Genomic DNA, 16,772 nt, shown 5'->3' with positions numbered 1-16,772 from the left:
TGCCGCTGACCGGCTGAAAACCACCTTCACCACCCCAGGCGGCATGTATGAATTCAATGTGATGCCATTCGGCCTATGCAATGCCCCAGCCACATTCGAGAGAATGATGGATAATTTTCTCAGCGGGCTCAAATGGGAAACTTGTTACCTGGATGACTGTGTAGTTTTTTCAAAAGATTTCTTTTCCCATCTGCAGCCCCTTCAGCGTGTACTCACGTGCCTTACTGAAGCCGGGCTGCAACTCAACTTGAAAAAAATGTTAGTTTGGTGCTATGAAGCTGACAATATTAGGCCATGCCATCTCCAAGGACGGCGTCATCATTTCATCATTTATTTACCCTTAAGGGCCCCAGGGGGCATTACATAAGGGGGGGGGGGCAAACAGTAATCATGTCACAAAGAACAAAATTGGAACATAAACTTAACACATGTAGATACAACTGTGAACACTTCAAAAGAAAAACAAGCAAGTAAGTGAGTAAACAAAAGAAAGAAAAAGGGCCATTTCATCATTTATAGGTCTTTCCTGACCTTGCCAAACTTCGTGCAGTCACAGACTTTCCCAAGCTGATTAACTAGATTTTTTTTACATTGATTTAATACAAAACCAACCAACTGTGAGGCATTTGTTCTATTTAAGCATTGGTTCCGTTTAACCGATTTCCATTTATTGAGATTCTACTGTACGCAGGAACGTCGGCTGTAAAATCTGCTACCACGAATGATGTTGCTTCCTTCATCCTACACAGTCTTGTTCTTCGTCACAGCGCCCCGCAAGACTTGCTTAGTGACCGTGGCCCTGTTTTTCTCTCAGACTCTGTCGAGCGGCTGCTAAAGCAATGCCAAATCGTTCATCGCTGTACCAGCGCCTATCACCCCCAAACTAACGGCATGACTGACTGTTTCAACCACATACTCAGTTACATGCTCGCCATGTATGTTGATTCCACCCACTCCAACTTGGACCAAGTAAGTAAAAGCTCGTTAATTCGAACTTACGGTTAATTTGAACTGACGCTCGGGTCCCGGCGCAGACCTATGTATTTCAGTGGGGGAAAACTCCCGATAATTCGAACAATCTGCTACGGTCACTTCGAACTAGGAGCCCCTGGCTGACACCGCTTCTCGTGGATAGAAGTTGAACCATAGTGAGCACAACGTGCTACAAATTTACTAGAGATGTAAAACAAAATGGAAAAGGAAAAAAACTGAGCGCACAACGCTGGCGGAGCCCGTGCTGCGGTGCATGCCGAAGCAGGTTTTCACTGCTGGAGCACGCGCCTGCGCCGCCAATACTTCGGCGCAAGCCGTTCCAAGTTTTCGTTGCACCGTGGTCGCTGGGTCGCGATCACGTGGTGTACACAATGCAGTATGGTGGTTCGGGCGCCGGCGTCATACTTTTTGTTGGTGCCGCAAGCTACGTGGGCAGCAATGTGGAGACGTTGGAGCCCTTGAGTGACGCCGATATAATTCAGGCAGCATGTTGTCAGCAGACACCACAGGTCTCACGGGCGGTGAGCATAGCCGACAGTGATGAGTCCGACTGCTGCGACAAGTTAATGCTGCTGCCAAGTGCGTGTAGTGCATGTGAAGTAGCGTCGGCACTCGATGTTGCAGCACACTACTTCTCTGCCAAAGAGTACTCTGACGTTGCACTGGAGCTCTTGGGCAAACTGCAAATGATGCTGATGGAGTCTCGGCAGAAGAAATGCAAGCAAATTGACATCACTGATTTTGACAACCCTTCCCCGTAAATAAACATGTTTTGGAGCATGAATAGCGTCCTATATTCCAGCACTAAAGCTTTCAGCTCACGCAAATGCATTCCAGTACTTGTGTCTGGCCCGTAACTGGCCGATCAATTTATTTCATCTGCCATTAGGACCGCATAAATTTAACTCTCAGAATCGCCTGCCACAAACGTGTAGTAGCACCTAGCTCGCGATAACGAGTCTAGATGTGACGGTTTCGGATTCTGCCGCACGGTGGGCCGCAATGACTGCTCATTCTAGTGCCCATTCGGTAATTTGAACTTCGCTTTATTCGAACAGTTTTCCGGTCCCCTTTGAGTTCGAAATAACGAGCTTTTACTGTACTCCCTTCGTCACGTACGCTTATAATACCTATATGCCGAAGAATGCTGGCAACTTGCACACTCCTTCACCACACAGCTCCAGGGGCATCAGCAGCCTCGTCAGTATTCCTTGGACCCTCATGCGTCTTATCCCTCTGGCACACTTGTTTTGCTCTGGGTGCCTTCCTCCACTCCCGGCCTCGCCACGAAACTGCTTTCCCACTATCACAAACCTTACCGCATCGTCAAGCCAATCACATCGTCAAGCCACTCGCCCCCTCTTTGCACCACTATAGCCGCGGCGCGAAACTGTGCACGTCCGGCGCCTCATGCCTTGTTATGGTGCGCCCCTGCCTTTCTCCCCGTAAGTCGCCAGGATGCCTCCTTTTTCAGCGGGGAAGTAACTGTAATGGGACCGACTGGCAGCAGTTGAAGCAGTGCAGCGAATAGCTATACAAAGTGCAGCCGGGATTTTTGAGGGACGCCTGTGAGTGTGTCCATCGTGACGCTCTTCGGCCAATGCCCACCGACCTGCGCTTTGAATAAACACCTTTGTAATTATAATATAACAGCCTTTTTTTTTTGCTTTTCTTTGATACGCTGTTGTGGACAGCGGGGACCATGACGTGCTGGGCTCAAGAGTATGCATTCATACTGGGGCCAAGTCTGTATGTTTCGTTGCACATTATTCTTAGATCCATTTCTTGTGGCAGCTTTCGCAATTGCATTTCTGGCTGTAGTCATGGTCAAGAACCGCCAAGAACGCGATGCATTTTTGCACTTTATGACAGTGAAAATGTTTCCCTGTCAAAATAGTGTCTGGATTTCATTTTCAAGGCTTTGTATATCCATCATCATCATCATTTTCCCTCAAAGGTACACTGAGGAGAACCCTATCAAACTTTTTGTTAGCAAAACCTGATAGTTCGGCATTTCATGGCTTTGTTGCCGCTTGTCCGGGAGCGAAAGATGCATTTATTTCAAAGAAATTTGGATTTGAAGTTAAAAAAGTTTTTCCCGCCGTTCCGATTCAAACTCGAGAACTCTTATTGCGTCATAGGACGGAGTGACGTAAACGCAGACTCCGTGATTTCTGGTGGCTAGTGGTGCGGTCTAGCAGCTGCCGAAATGAAAGCTACCGCCGCCGCATGTTGAAGGCATCTGTCGGGGGGTCGCTACCGTCGCTTCGTTTACGTTTGCACCGGTGTCTTGCCAGCGTTACGATGGATCCTGTTCCCGAACCTGACGACGTAGTTCTCGCAAGAACTCCGGCCTGCATTTCAGCGACCTCAGCCCCACAGATCGTGCGATGCTTTTGAGGGATCACGGTTAGGTTAGGTGCTGGTAAGTCGTTTCCCCGCCCTCAGTGAGCAGCTGTTGCAAACTAAATATCATAACCCCAGTGCGGGGAGTCGCAAGGGGCCAGGACAAGGTCGGCGCCTTGCGCCCCTCGGAGGCTGGTCGGGGCTTTGGGGCCAACGGATTGTGATTCCTCGAACGGCACGGTTGTACGGCGCAACAGGCGGCGTCGAGGTTTCCCACGGTTACAAGAGCCAAGTTATTTATTTATTTTTTGCCATAAAAACAGATGGGTGCTCAAGGGCGGTCGCGTTTAAAGTTGGCGGCTTGAAACTAGAGCCGGCGCACGACGTTTCAACGGCTTCCGCTAGATCCAACGGGTCCACTGGATCGGGCTCTCTCGTCCACTTGCATGTGCCTTCAGATGTGTACTGTGAATGGATTAAATTAGCCGAGTGCTCGACAAGAACAGCTCCGCCCAACTGCCGAAGCTATTGAATTACGTCACAACGCGCACCTCGCTGCGGAGCCGAATCAGTCTGGCCGGGCCGGCGGCGGCTGGCGCACTCGGCGCGAAATAGAGACATGCTCCAAGTCTCCACCAGTGCGGTCAGAGTGCGCCGAAGCCGCCAACGCGTCGGCAGTCAAGCGCAGTTGGAGTATAGAGGGTCTCGCTTTGGCCGACGTGGCGTCGCCGTGCAGCGCGCGCGCGCGCGTTACGCCGGAACATAAACACACCTTAATAGAGCCTGCGCTTTACTATTAACCAACTTATTCGGTGGCGGCATATATGGGAGCCACCGAAACCCCCCGCCCACTCACTGAATAAAAAAAAATCCTGTGCCGAGGCTCAGAATTGAACCAGGGCCTTTGGCGTTTAAGGTGGAGACACTACCACTCCGCCACGACTGCTCAAGGTAACTCCTGCAATAAAGGCGCATCTAGTGAATTCACTCTTCCGATGCAGAAATCTCTGCGCTTTCGCAACGTATATCCTGGCCTAACCGAGCTAGGCCATCAGCAATTTTTCTTAACTGCCTTGTACTTTGGCTCCCGTCCCTAATAAACGATTTCCGTTAAGTAGTTTGAAGTTGACTGGCACAGCCGGGAATGTTTCGCTGGGCGAGCGTGCGAAGACACAAGTGCTCTTTATACTGCGAACTGCCTTGTACGATCACCGACCATCGTGCCATCACAGTTTTTCATCGACCGTAGCGATCATCTGACAAGCCTTAACAGGCTCCTTCAAAGGTTAACCAGCACTTGAAGCGGCACTTGGAGTTCCTCTGCTGTTCGGCGCTTGTAAATCGAGGCGCGTCAAAAACAAAACCACGGGGTCCGCAAAGCTCATAGACGCGAAGCGCCATAAAAAATCGAAACTCTCCTGGCCGCCTGTGACGCCGCCAAGCATCGGTTTTCTTTGCTTCCAACGTTCAGGTTGTCTTTTGTCTGCCTTCCTTGTGCTATAAAAGTGCACTATCGGTTTTAAAACAAAACTTACTTCAATATTGAACTGAGCAACCTACCTTTGTCAGCCTCAGAGATTCGCACGCCCATGTCGGAAGGAAAATTCCTCCAAGGTGGCGTCTCTTGTCCTATGGCGTCACCACGCTTGTACTTGCAAGATTGGCCTGTGGTGGCGATACCTGTATTTTGGTTCTTGCTATTTTCTACCTTACAAGAGCTTTGTTTTCAGTAAGAGTGGTGTTTTTGTGATCATGAGCTGGTATTCTATCGATACAAGCCAACTTCAATTTCTCCTCAGTGTCCCTTTAAGGACCCCTAGGTCCTTACATAAGGGGGAGCAAAAGAAAAGCACAAGCAGTGTGAACATACGGAACTGAACAGTGGAGAAGGCAAACAAATTTTAAAAGGTCATTAAATCAGGCAAGTGTGAACGGTCACAAGTGCACTGTGGCCATCGCGCAGTACCAGGAAGAGCAAGACTGGAACACTGTATGCACACATGTATCATGCAGAGGAAGGGTTCGACAATTTGGAAAAATGCAATTAGTGCAGTGGTGGTGCAAAAGTGATGGGCAGGTGGGACTGAGGATGAAGCTAACATAAGGGCATGTTTTTGAATTTATTCTGATCGCGCTCTGTTGCAATTGCCTCGGGCAGCTCATTCCGCTGTTCAATGGCAGAGGCAAGAAGGATTTATGAAAGGCATTCGTGGAACCATGTACACGTTGTAGGCTTAGACTGTTAAAAAGGCAGCACGATATTCTATTGGGAGGGAGTGGAATTGTGCAGTGCAAGGGAGGGAGATTGTAGTTGTGGAAAAAGCAGATGTGGACAATTTTGCAGCGAAACGACAGTGGCGGTATGTCAAGCGATGATTTTATGCCAGTAGCACTGGTCCTCTGGTCATAGCACGATATAATAAATCAGGCTGCATGACTTTGTACTGATCCTGAAGCATCAGTAGGGATGGCTGGTCAAGTATATTCTAGTTTTGTGGGAATGAATGTTTCGTAAGCAAGTTTGCGGATAGAAGGAGGGGACACGGATAACAACCTTCTTAGTCGGTTGAGTGATTTCGAACTTTCAGCTACTATGTTTAAGATGTGCTTGGACCATAAAAGTTTGCCAGTAATTGTTATGCCTAAGTATCAGTAGGACTCTACTTGTGATAGGGAGGATGACTTCAGAGAATACTGATAATTTAAGTTATTGCGTTTACATGATACTTCTTTTCCATGATTTTGACAGGGTGCTGCTTTTACACGAGTCAAGCCTATATCTATCCCCAGAAATGTCGCGCTGTTGCTGTGACCATTCTAAATAATAATATAAACACTGCTAAATGGCCACACGTACTTTCGTGAGCGTGCTCGGCAATCGCATTGGAAGCCACTTTATGGTTATCAACACCGCGCTGATGCGAATGCTATGCGTTTAAAATCCACAAACAAATATGCTGCAGCGAAGCTCTCTTCAACCGTCAGTGAGAGTCTTGTCATGAACGTCTGCTGCCATCCACTCGGTGTAACAACGATGGAATTCAGCTTTAAATGGCCGATTGACAGAAACATCTAGCGGCAGCAGGATGCTTGGAATTCCTCCAGGAATGACTGCTAAGTTTGTTCGTTTCGGCGAGGCGGGCCTTGACATGGTTTGTGACAAGCTAAGCCCTCCAATGCAACAGGCCGCCCGGTTGGTTTGCCCACGCCGTTTTTACCCAGTCCAAAAAGAGTTCGGCCTACATCCAACCTTTTTCATGGACACAAACGATAATGCCATCTGGAAATTTTTCTTTTGGCAGCGTCTTCCTCTTGAAAACCACACATGGTGGCAGCTTTCTGCCATCGGCAGTGATGCACAGCACCACCATGCACCGTTGCCATTCTTCACCGGTTGTACGCACAGAGATGCTTTTGTGGTGTATCGAACCAGACTGCCGTCTGATCCGCGTTTCCTTATATGAGACGGGTCATAGCTGTGCTCCCTTCAAAGGCTGTTAACAAAACGATGGAACTTCAACAGTTCGTCCCCATGCTCATTGGGCAGCTTTTGGCACAATGCTGTTCTGCGCCAAATGGAGAGTGCGTTCCGGTTCATGAAGCGCTGAAGCCATCGCTTAATTGCTTTAAAATTCGCAAGCACAATGCCCATGTGGCGAGCAATGGCAACGGCTTTCACGTGGATCATCTCCGTCGACACTGCATAGGTAGTCATATTTTCCTGTTGTTGTGACGCACGCCACAGGTTACTCTTCAAGCATCAGAAACTTGCACTGCTTCCCATGGAATGCTTTCCGGTTACAGTTTATACCAGCGAGCTGTTCTTTCTGGTTGCACCGCCGACGCATACACTTCTCGTTGGCGTCGAATTTGCGCCCAGCCGGCCGCTTGCCATGTTCTTCGGCACAAGCAACGAATTTCAACTTGCCGTATCAATGGACTTCTCGAAAGCTTTTGATAAGTTACTCACGAAAAGTTAGTTTATAAATTGGACACAGTACTTCATAACGAACAATTAGTGAAATGGATTTCAGCCTACATTTCAAACACAGAACAATTCATTGTTTTTAATGATCATTCTTCTGACAGGCTTACGGTTCACTCTGGCATCCCTCGGGGCTTTGTTTTTAGGCCTCTGTTGTTTTTAATATATATTAATGATATTGTCGCTAATATTCTTGTGAAAATTGGACTTTACGCTGATGATTGTGTTATTTATACAGAAGGAAGAAATGTCTCCGATCACCTATTACTTTATAGTGCGTTGTAAACAGTTTTTGCATGGTGTGAAGCGTGGCAGATGCCCATTAACTTTGAAAAAACTGTACTAATGAGAATCACTCACAAAAAGAAATTCTTACCTTTTGATTATTGTATTAACAGCATGACAGAAGTAACAGAATATAAATATCTAGGGCTCTGGGTCACTAACACTCTTAGCTGGAATAAACATATTGACTTCATAATGTGTAACACTTTTCGTAAACTGTTTTTCTTGAGATGGGCATTGCTGTTGTCTACCCCATTTGTACGCCTACTTGCTTACAAATGTATTGTTCTGCCTACCTTAGATTGTGCTGCTATCATTTGGGACCCGTTCACACAAACTAACATGAATAAATTAGAGAAGGTTCAAAAGAGGGCGGCACGATACATATATAACAATTATTGACGTACATCAGTAACACATCTTTTAATCCAAGCTGACCTTCCGACAATAAATAAGCGAAATCGTTGTGCATGACTTAAATTTATGTATCAATTGATTAAAAAACACTACAGAACGGAACTCACCGATTTGCTTGTTTTTTCGTCTAGATATGCGACGCGACAACGACACCAGCTAACTCCTTTTCGCGTTCGAAATAACTGCTTTAAATACTCATTCCTTCCACGAACTATTTCCGATTGGAATAACCTCACTAACAATGAAGTGCAGCAGCCGTCGCTGACGCTGTTCTCGCAACATATCACCTAGTTTATATTGCATTTGCTATTTCACTGTTCTGTTGTATATGTTTAATTGTTGTATTCTAGAGAAGAGCTTCAACTTGCACTGTTATTTTTGTTTTACCTTTGCCTGTTCCGTTAAACTGCTTAGTTTGCATCCCCACCCTGCTAAAATTCCAACTCCGGGATTGCAATATCAATAAAAAAATAAATAAATAAGACCATGGCGTATGGAATCAAATCTCCGCCCATCGTCGCCAAGTGGTGAACATAGCCCACGATCCACCGAACAACACTGCACGCATTAGCTACAACCGCACCAACACATTGCAGCACCACATAAAGAAAAAAATGACTTAAGAAGTACTTGCAGCTGGGCTTGTTGGCGCATATTTGTGAAAGGCATGAGAGCGCAGAATGGCACCACGGACGAGTAAGGGAACAGGACGAGCGCTGCACTTTCAACAGGATTTATTCAAGGAAGAGCGTTTATATAGCCTCTGCCCTTATCCATGCTCTTAATCGCAGTTGACAATCAATCACCTCTCACAGATGTGCATCAAGAAACAGCATTTCACTGTGGCGAAGAGCAACTGACGTGTCACATCGCTTCTTGATATAGAAGGCTTCCACGAGCTCACGTTCTGTCCTATCTCAGCTTTCCAAGAGCACTTTGCAATCCGATAGTCGAGGCTTGCAGGCTATACGCTTCTCTTTCGAGCAGGCTTGGCAGTGGTCTGGAAGATGGGCACCTTTTTGTTTAATGAATCCTTGTGTTCAAGCAGGCGCTGATTAAGACACCGTCCGGTTTGCCCAACGTACACCTTGCGGCATGTAAGCGGGAACTCGTACACCACTCCTTTCTTGCAGCCAACATGTGGCGTTCGGTGTCTGATGGCGCACTCTTGCATTTCCTTTCTCCCAATACGTGAGCACATTCCGGCTAGTTTTCGCGGCGCTGAAAATACCACGTCAACGGCATACTTATTGGTCACCTTCTTGAGGTTATGAGAGGGATGGTGTACTTAAGGTACAACTTGTGGCCTTTCCAGCCTTTTTTCTTGAGGTCGGTTGTTTTCATTGCTGCCCTTCAGCTTTTTCAGCAAGGTCTGCGTCACGGAGAGAACCAGGGGAGCCGGGAAGCCTGCATTCTGCAGCCTGGACACCTGAGATGCAAAGCTGGCGTGCATGGCATGGTGGCAGGACTTCTTTAGTGCGGACGCTAGGCACTGGGAAGCGATAGCCCTCTTCACAGTCTTAGAATGGTTCGAATGAAATGGCAGTATCTCCAGCAAACATGTGAAGGGTGAAAGGTTAGGGTGAGATCTAAAAACTGCAATTGGTTATTACTGCTAGGCAGTTCGTGAGTGAAGGTGAGGCCCATGCTATTCCAACCATACGTATCTAAAGTGCAGCGCTCGTCCTGTTCCCTTACTCGTCCGTGTTGCCATTTTGCGCTCTCATGTCTTTCACGAAAAAAATGACTCCTGGAGCAAAACAGTTGCAAAAACAAGACAGCGCCCTCACGTGATCTCAAAGCACTGATGATGATAGGGGGTTGAAAGCTGCTAGCGCCATCGTCACGATTTGTGAGACTTAGCTTTTGCTGATGCACGAATTTTCGCATTTGACTACGAAAAAAAATTTTTTTTTCAAATTTTGGTTTCAAAGTTGGGAGTGTGGGCCTTACACGAGCTGCGGTATGTTGAAGAGAAATAATTCCATGAGTTTGTTACGTACAATAAATTCACTTTCATTGCCTGTATTGCCAATCACAAGTGAAGTGTGCTACCATGTAGTGACATTACAAGCTAGTATTTCACCAAGTAGAGAAAGTTGGTGCGTACAGCTCTGCACATTACACATGAAACACAACATTACAGTAATGCACAACACCGTGAAACTTATACAGCAGCCAATGAGTACTCTTAAACTTCTAGAAGCAGTCTGAAAAGCTATGGTCATATTACTCACCAAACTGAATCTCTGGATGTGAACCATGCTATGTCGCATTGCTGAAGGGGTGGCTTTATGGATCATACTTAAAGGGGGCCAGTCCCATTTGGAACATGTGAGAAAAAGGGGTTCAGCATAGGGTTCCTGTGTAAAATTTAATGCTTTGGGAGGGGGGCAATACCCCCACCCATAAATTCTCACCTGCTGTGCTACTCTAGGCACTGTCGGCCCTCTCCGTTAGTCATCTCTACGAGTGGCCCCTGTAGTTGGGAATCAGAAGTCATTGTTGGCACTGCCACTATTGTGAACATGTGATCCTAAATTTAGCATTCCAGGTCAAGAACTCAAACCTTGTAGTATATTTGCCCATCCTCACTGCTGTATCTGATAGTATTCCTGGCATGGCCAGCCACAAGAAAACATGCTATGATGATACAGTATTCAAGACCGCACATTATAGCACTGCAGGATTTTTCTTGTCCTCAGTGCAGCAGTCGAAGGTGCTGTTGGCACAGCGAGCTGCATGCCCAACATGCACAATGGTGGCTGGTTGCAACATTCAACATCGAGAGCAACATTAAAAGGCAGGTTGAAGACTAAGCATGGCAGCATCTGGCACAACTCGGCCAGATGCAGGCATGTGCACTCTCATTCAGCATAAAACTGAGAGGGTTGTGGTGTCCACCAGAGAGCATGATTAAAGTGTGGCCAGTATGTGGGCCACTGTTATGTGAGCATAGCATGCAAACGACCCGACATCAAAAACATCAGGGATGTCATGCATGAAGCTCTGAATTCATTCTAGCAAAGAAAGATTTTTTTCACAACCTCATGGCCACATTTGACGACTTTCCACTCAAAAGTCATTATGCTCTCAAAGTATTACAGGGGGCCATTAAATATAAGACAGCAAGCTGGCCACGGAAAGCTTCCAGGGTGGCCACGCAGTATACTCTTCAGGAAGCGTAAGCTTCAAAGCAGTACTTTGCACTGCATTCGGGCAGGATAGTTGGTTCAGAAGCATCGTGAAACAAGTAAATTTTTGTTTGAGTGGCACCTTGTGCAGTAGTTTGTATCAGAAAAAAAAAAAGAGACCCCAAACAAGCATGCTGTTGAAAGTGTATGCTGGATATGGTTCTCTTCTGCTATGTTTTGGCAGCAGCCTTGTATTTATACACAATTTCACTGAACTAAAATTTTGTGCCCTTCACCTCAACTGGTGAAATTGCCCTTCTATCCCTGCGATTAGCACGAGACCACGATGGGCTGGATGTGGGTATACCAGTATATTTTGCCAAGTGCAGCCTGCAAGGACCTGAGGGATGCATACCTCCACCGTTGCAAAACAACACAGGCCAAAGACGCTGTGTACCATGGTGGGCCATCACAGTAAGGGAAGGCGAAAGGCCCTTCCCATTTAGTGCAGCTGCAATATGCGCCTTCACCAAATGCTACTCGATTAAGACCAAGGCCGGACTGTTTCGTTCGAGCAAGACAGCGGGTGTGACGCGAAGATGACGGGGCCAAGAGCAATAACTGGAAGCAGCTGAATGTCTCACACGAATATTTCCAGGGTCTTCCGTGCATGAACAATAGCCAGACACAAAGCGCCATTCTCGCTGGCTTCTCTTGAGGACGGCTCCTTTGCTGGGTTTGAAATACACGCGCAATCGCGAGGCCGGTGGCACAAGCAGAGCTGCGGAGAAAAGTAATTAAGCACGCCTGGACAACATGGCACTGAGCTCGTTTCCGGCTTCTATGCCGGCTTCACAAAATGTCACATGGCGGCCTCTCCTCTGAACAGATTTTTCTGATATGGTGCGCAGGAGAGGGGCAAACCTGGTTGCGAGGCGGGAAAATGGGCGTGTGTCGCCATGGTAGAATGGGGAATTGTGATGGCAGTTTAGGAGGATAATTGGCGCTGCCACAGCACAGAGGTGTGCAGACTGGCCAGGCCCCCAAATGCGTGACTGACACTCTGTTGTCAGAGGCGCTGTCACTGCATCGCGCGGCGTATGCTTTTGGCCGCAATAGCAAAGCTTGCGTGGCGCTTGCTGTGTGCTCTTTTTGATGGTACCAGTCTACTGGTCTTTAATCATCACCGACGTGTAATGCTGGTGCTCTTGTTTCATGGAATCCACATATTGCGTAAAACAACCTCCAACTTTGCCAAAAAAAAACAGCTGATCTCTAGCGAGTTGCCGACCGATGATAACTAATTCGCCAGTTTCTAGTCGGAAGGCAGTGGATGGCTTTTGATAATTTTTGATCAGAGAAATTTACTTCCAAGCAAGCCTATGCTAGTTTTTTTTTCACTTTTTACTGTTTTGTTTTTCTCAGTAGTCCGAAATGTTGATGACTGGCTGACCTGGTGAAGTACTATCATGATGGAAAGAAACGAGAACAACGCGGCGCCTACACGCTCCACTGTTCGGATTTCTTTTCATCGCGCTTTTACTTAGATGTTAGCAAAAAAACGCTAGAGTCGTCCATGATATATTCCAGGACAACTGTATCGTCGTTTTCATACCACACAGGTAAAACCACGATGAAAAGAAATTTGAACTGCGGAGTGCGTAGGCACCACGCTATTTGTGTTTTTTTTCATCGTGATAATACACTGTCACTTTCTGATGGAACCAATGTGTTTTAAATTTCGAATATTCACAATTTACTGTCTGTCGTACAGAAACCGAGATCAATTCATTTTTTGGTAATGTAAATTGACCTGACAATAAACGGTGCAGCTTAATTTATGCTCTGCAAACCTTAAAAATTAATCAATACAACTGCGGGTTTCTCAGGGGTTTATAGTAAATTGACCTGACAATAAACAGTGCAGCTTAATTTATGCTCTGCAAACCTTAAAAATTAATCAATACAACTGCGGATTTCTCAGGGGTTTATGTTTACTTTGAGCTCAGTTCGAGGTTCAGCTCACACAGGAGAGGTATCCCTGCTAAGCAGAAAACTGTCACCGCTCAAAACGTAAGTAGCGTGCGTGATCGCCTGATCATACTGAAATAACTCGCACCATGTCTGAACACTCACTTATGTCCTGCAGGATGTGACTCTAATTCTAAAGCGCTTAAGATTGCCTCCAGAATGTGAAGCATCCGTTGTTGTATTTTTATTTTGGCATCTATGAAAATGTTTGGAAAGACAGTAAGTGCTACCCATCACCTAGAGAAATAGCCAGGGGGAGGCCGCATGTGGTATCGTGACCTATAATTAACTGCCTGCTGCAGTGTGCTTCAAATAGCGCAGGGTGTACTATCGGCACCAAATGAAGTGCGAACTGATGAATCCAGGTGTTAATTGTAAGACTCAAATATTAACGAATAAGGAAATACGAACAACAGGTTCACAATGACTTTCTTTGGTGTACATTGCAACGACGCTTCAGAAGTGATAATCAGCCATGCAAGAATTGGACCTGCCTTAACCAGAAAATTTAATTTCCTTTCTTCTGCTTTGCTGTGCTCGTTTACATTGTCGCATAAATTACCTGTCTAGAGATAAGAAATACCGCATCAAGGATGCATGCAGTTACCAACTGCATATGAAAAGTATTTCAAGAATTGCAGCGCAGCAAGAGCAATTCATATCCGCAGTAAGGATAAACATGTTAAAACCGTGTACTTGTAAACTTGTAAAAACCGCGTGGCAATCCACAAGAAACAGACTTGCTCAGTATTGTGTGCTCCGATTGTGCTGAATTCTACTTATGTCTCTCGTCTCTCCTTGTGCAGATGCATTGTTTTATACTTTACCAACTCGCCCATCAGCCTGCGTTGCTGCACATACCAATTGCTTCGAAATATGTCCCACAAATGGCTGAGATTTGAGGCTGTTTTAGGGTACTTGGTGTGCATAAGCACAGCAAACTTGTCTTTTTAGGCAGGCACGATGAAATGCAATGCCTTTTTACGTGAAAAATTTGCAGCCGGGATTGCGCATGCAAAATGCTATCGTCTATTAACAACGAGAGATGTCATTGAGCTCATATATAGGCACCGAGTCTCTTGCATTTTGCCGAGAAAAACGATCGCCATCGAGCTCTTATACTCATGAATTACCATAACTAAAAGCTCATTAATATCGGCAAATGTTTATTGCATGTATTATTGACCAACTGGCTCCACAACGTGGAATTTCAAGGAGGCCACACGAGCAAAGAAGCGTGCCTCAAACCCACACCTTATCAATGCGGTTGTGCGCTCAAAGCATGTGCACTCTTTGTCAGCCGCATTTTGTGCCCTACAGTGCTACTACACAGGGGTCTTTTTATTGTATTAAAGTGCCCGCTTTGCGTAACGGAATTTGCTGTACAAAATAACGCTGGACTAGAAGACTTACATTTTTACAATTCACAATCAGTAAACTGAAAAAATTGTATACTTTGCATATCTCGGGACTGCATTTATGTCAATTTTTTTCGTTTTTACGACTTCAATTTAGAGTAGGCTAAGTGTACTCAGTTCTGCAACAAAACAGTCTGAACTCAGAATGCCAACAAGTGCAGCTGTATGTGCAGTAAAAGGCATAAGGCGTTTTGACATATTTGACATATGCCAATCAGATGGAAGTGAACAGTCGGCTAATGAGCTTGTGTAACAATTTATAGACTGCTTTTGTGAAACTCCTGGTCACTGGGTGATAACATAAACACAGTGAGAGATCAGTAAGGAATGAAAACATGACACCAGCTTGTAAGGGACCTCTCGTGTAACGGACAAAATCTCCTCTCCGGGACTTGTCTGTAGGTCTCTTCGATTTGGCTGCACCCGCTGCACTAGTTCCTTGCAGTTCGAGTGCAGCTTGGCAGTGGCTGCTTCCAAAACGAATGGTCGAGTGCAGGTCTGGTCGTCAGGTCTGGTCTGGTTGTGACATGACCACACTGATTGCTGGTTATTGCTGCAGCAGCCCTGTTACGCACCCTCTCATGTTTTCTATTTAAGTGTCTTTCCATCAGAATAAAATTTCAGTTCTGAGTCAGCAGTCATGTGTGTGTCGTTTCTTTGTGTGTCCGTGTTTCATCGCGCTTTGTCTTCCTTTTAAATGCATTACCAACTAGCCCGGAACCTTGCTTGTCTGAATTTCGTCTGCTAGCCTTGACGTCGCTACCAAATTGCAGCCAACTGCGTGCCGCCGACATCAACGAGCGCCAAAATCCCGAACCATGTTAAGAATTTTTCAAGCGGGAAATCCCAAGGTAGTGTCTCCATGAACCGGCCCCAAGAAATAGTTGTTTTAATTGAAAAAGAGCCGTTGCTTGTATGCGCGCAGACGATTTACGAATATGCGCTGAAATGCGGCTCGACTTGACCGCTTAGGTTTACAATTATGACGCCATGAACAGTTCCGCACCTCCTCCTTTCAAGAAAAAACTGTCATCATTTCATTTAGAGTCTACTGTCATAGCTTTTTCGACCTACACATGGGCACCGCCATATGCACTTCCACTTGGGCGAGTACAAGCCAGCCAAGAACTAGTGCTGCACTAGGCTGGAAGACGGAAGCGCAGCGGGCACGCGCTGCATTGGCAAAATGAAGGCGAAGGTGCTGCACTCCTCGAACTGGTGCAGGAAGTGCAGCCAAATCAAAAAGACCTTGTATGCGTGTAAGAGCACTTCCTTGAGAAAGTGACGTGTACACATTTTTTAGCATTTAAAGTCATGTCTCACTTGGCACACCTAAATCATCTTGCACGCTTTGCATGTCATGTGTACTGTCCCTGAATCACATCGTCGTCTGCAAACATTGTTAACGTGAATATTATTTGTGTGCCATAAAAAAAGGAGTACCTTGAGGGATGCCAGAAGTGGCCACCAACAGCTGCTGCCTCATGGAGAGGTACTTGGAAACCCTATTGATGACACTGTTGTTCATATTGTTGGCGTGTAAGTTAGAGATATGTAAATTCCTCCCGCTGTGTAGAGCAAGACGAGATGTGACATGATGCAAGAGTACATTGCATGGTGCATTGTTTTGCAGGCCTGCAATTTTCCACCATTTTCATGGATGGGCACGACCCGAGCTGGTTTCTAGTCTGTTGGCAGCACAGTGTATGGGAGCAGCGTATTGATAACTGTTGCTGGAACATAGCTTGGGAATACCTGCTGTGCCCATCCCACTTCTGTGTGTGCCTGGAAATAGGTTGGCAGAGGGTGTCGCCCAGAGGGCCAGCGTGAGCAGCAGAGTTGCCTTGCAGGAGCGTGGCCGCTACCTGTGGGACATGGTGGCACTGGCGGATGAGGCGTTGGCGGCCATTGACTCACTCGAGCTCCTGGCTGCCCTGGGGGCCCGCACTGACAAGAAGGACGTGCAGGCCAACAAGCAGTGCGTCTTCCCCCTCCATCCTTCGCATGCGGCACTTGGGTATTTGGTTCCCGCTGGGCTGAGAGCTGTTTGTGCTTGTGGCTTGAAATGAGCAGTAGCTTGTGCTGCTGCTGCGCCAATTGGGAGGCACACCATTCCGGATGCGAGAAGATACATGGCTGCAGTGGTGGCAGCGGCCACTTCGT

General features: G+C 46.6%; 1 protein-coding gene across 2 annotated transcripts in view; it reads left to right on the top strand.

The window, feature by feature from the left end:
* TppII (Tripeptidyl-peptidase II) overlaps positions 1-16,772 on the top strand; it is a 148,477-nt gene that overhangs the window by 120,353 nt on the left and 11,352 nt on the right. For both annotated transcript variants that reach the window (XM_077657037.1, XM_077657036.1), the window contains exon 26: positions 16,460-16,587. In XM_077657037.1, coding sequence (XP_077513163.1) covers positions 16,460-16,587 — 128 coding nt within the window. The remainder of the gene's footprint in view (positions 1-16,459; positions 16,588-16,772) is intronic.

Source organism: Amblyomma americanum, chromosome 3, assembly GCF_052857255.1.
Source record: "Amblyomma americanum isolate KBUSLIRL-KWMA chromosome 3, ASM5285725v1, whole genome shotgun sequence".
NCBI lineage: Eukaryota > Metazoa > Arthropoda > Arachnida > Ixodida > Ixodidae > Amblyomma > Amblyomma americanum.
The sequence above is the reverse complement of the archived record's forward strand: the minus strand, read 5'-3'. Positions and strand labels throughout refer to the sequence as shown.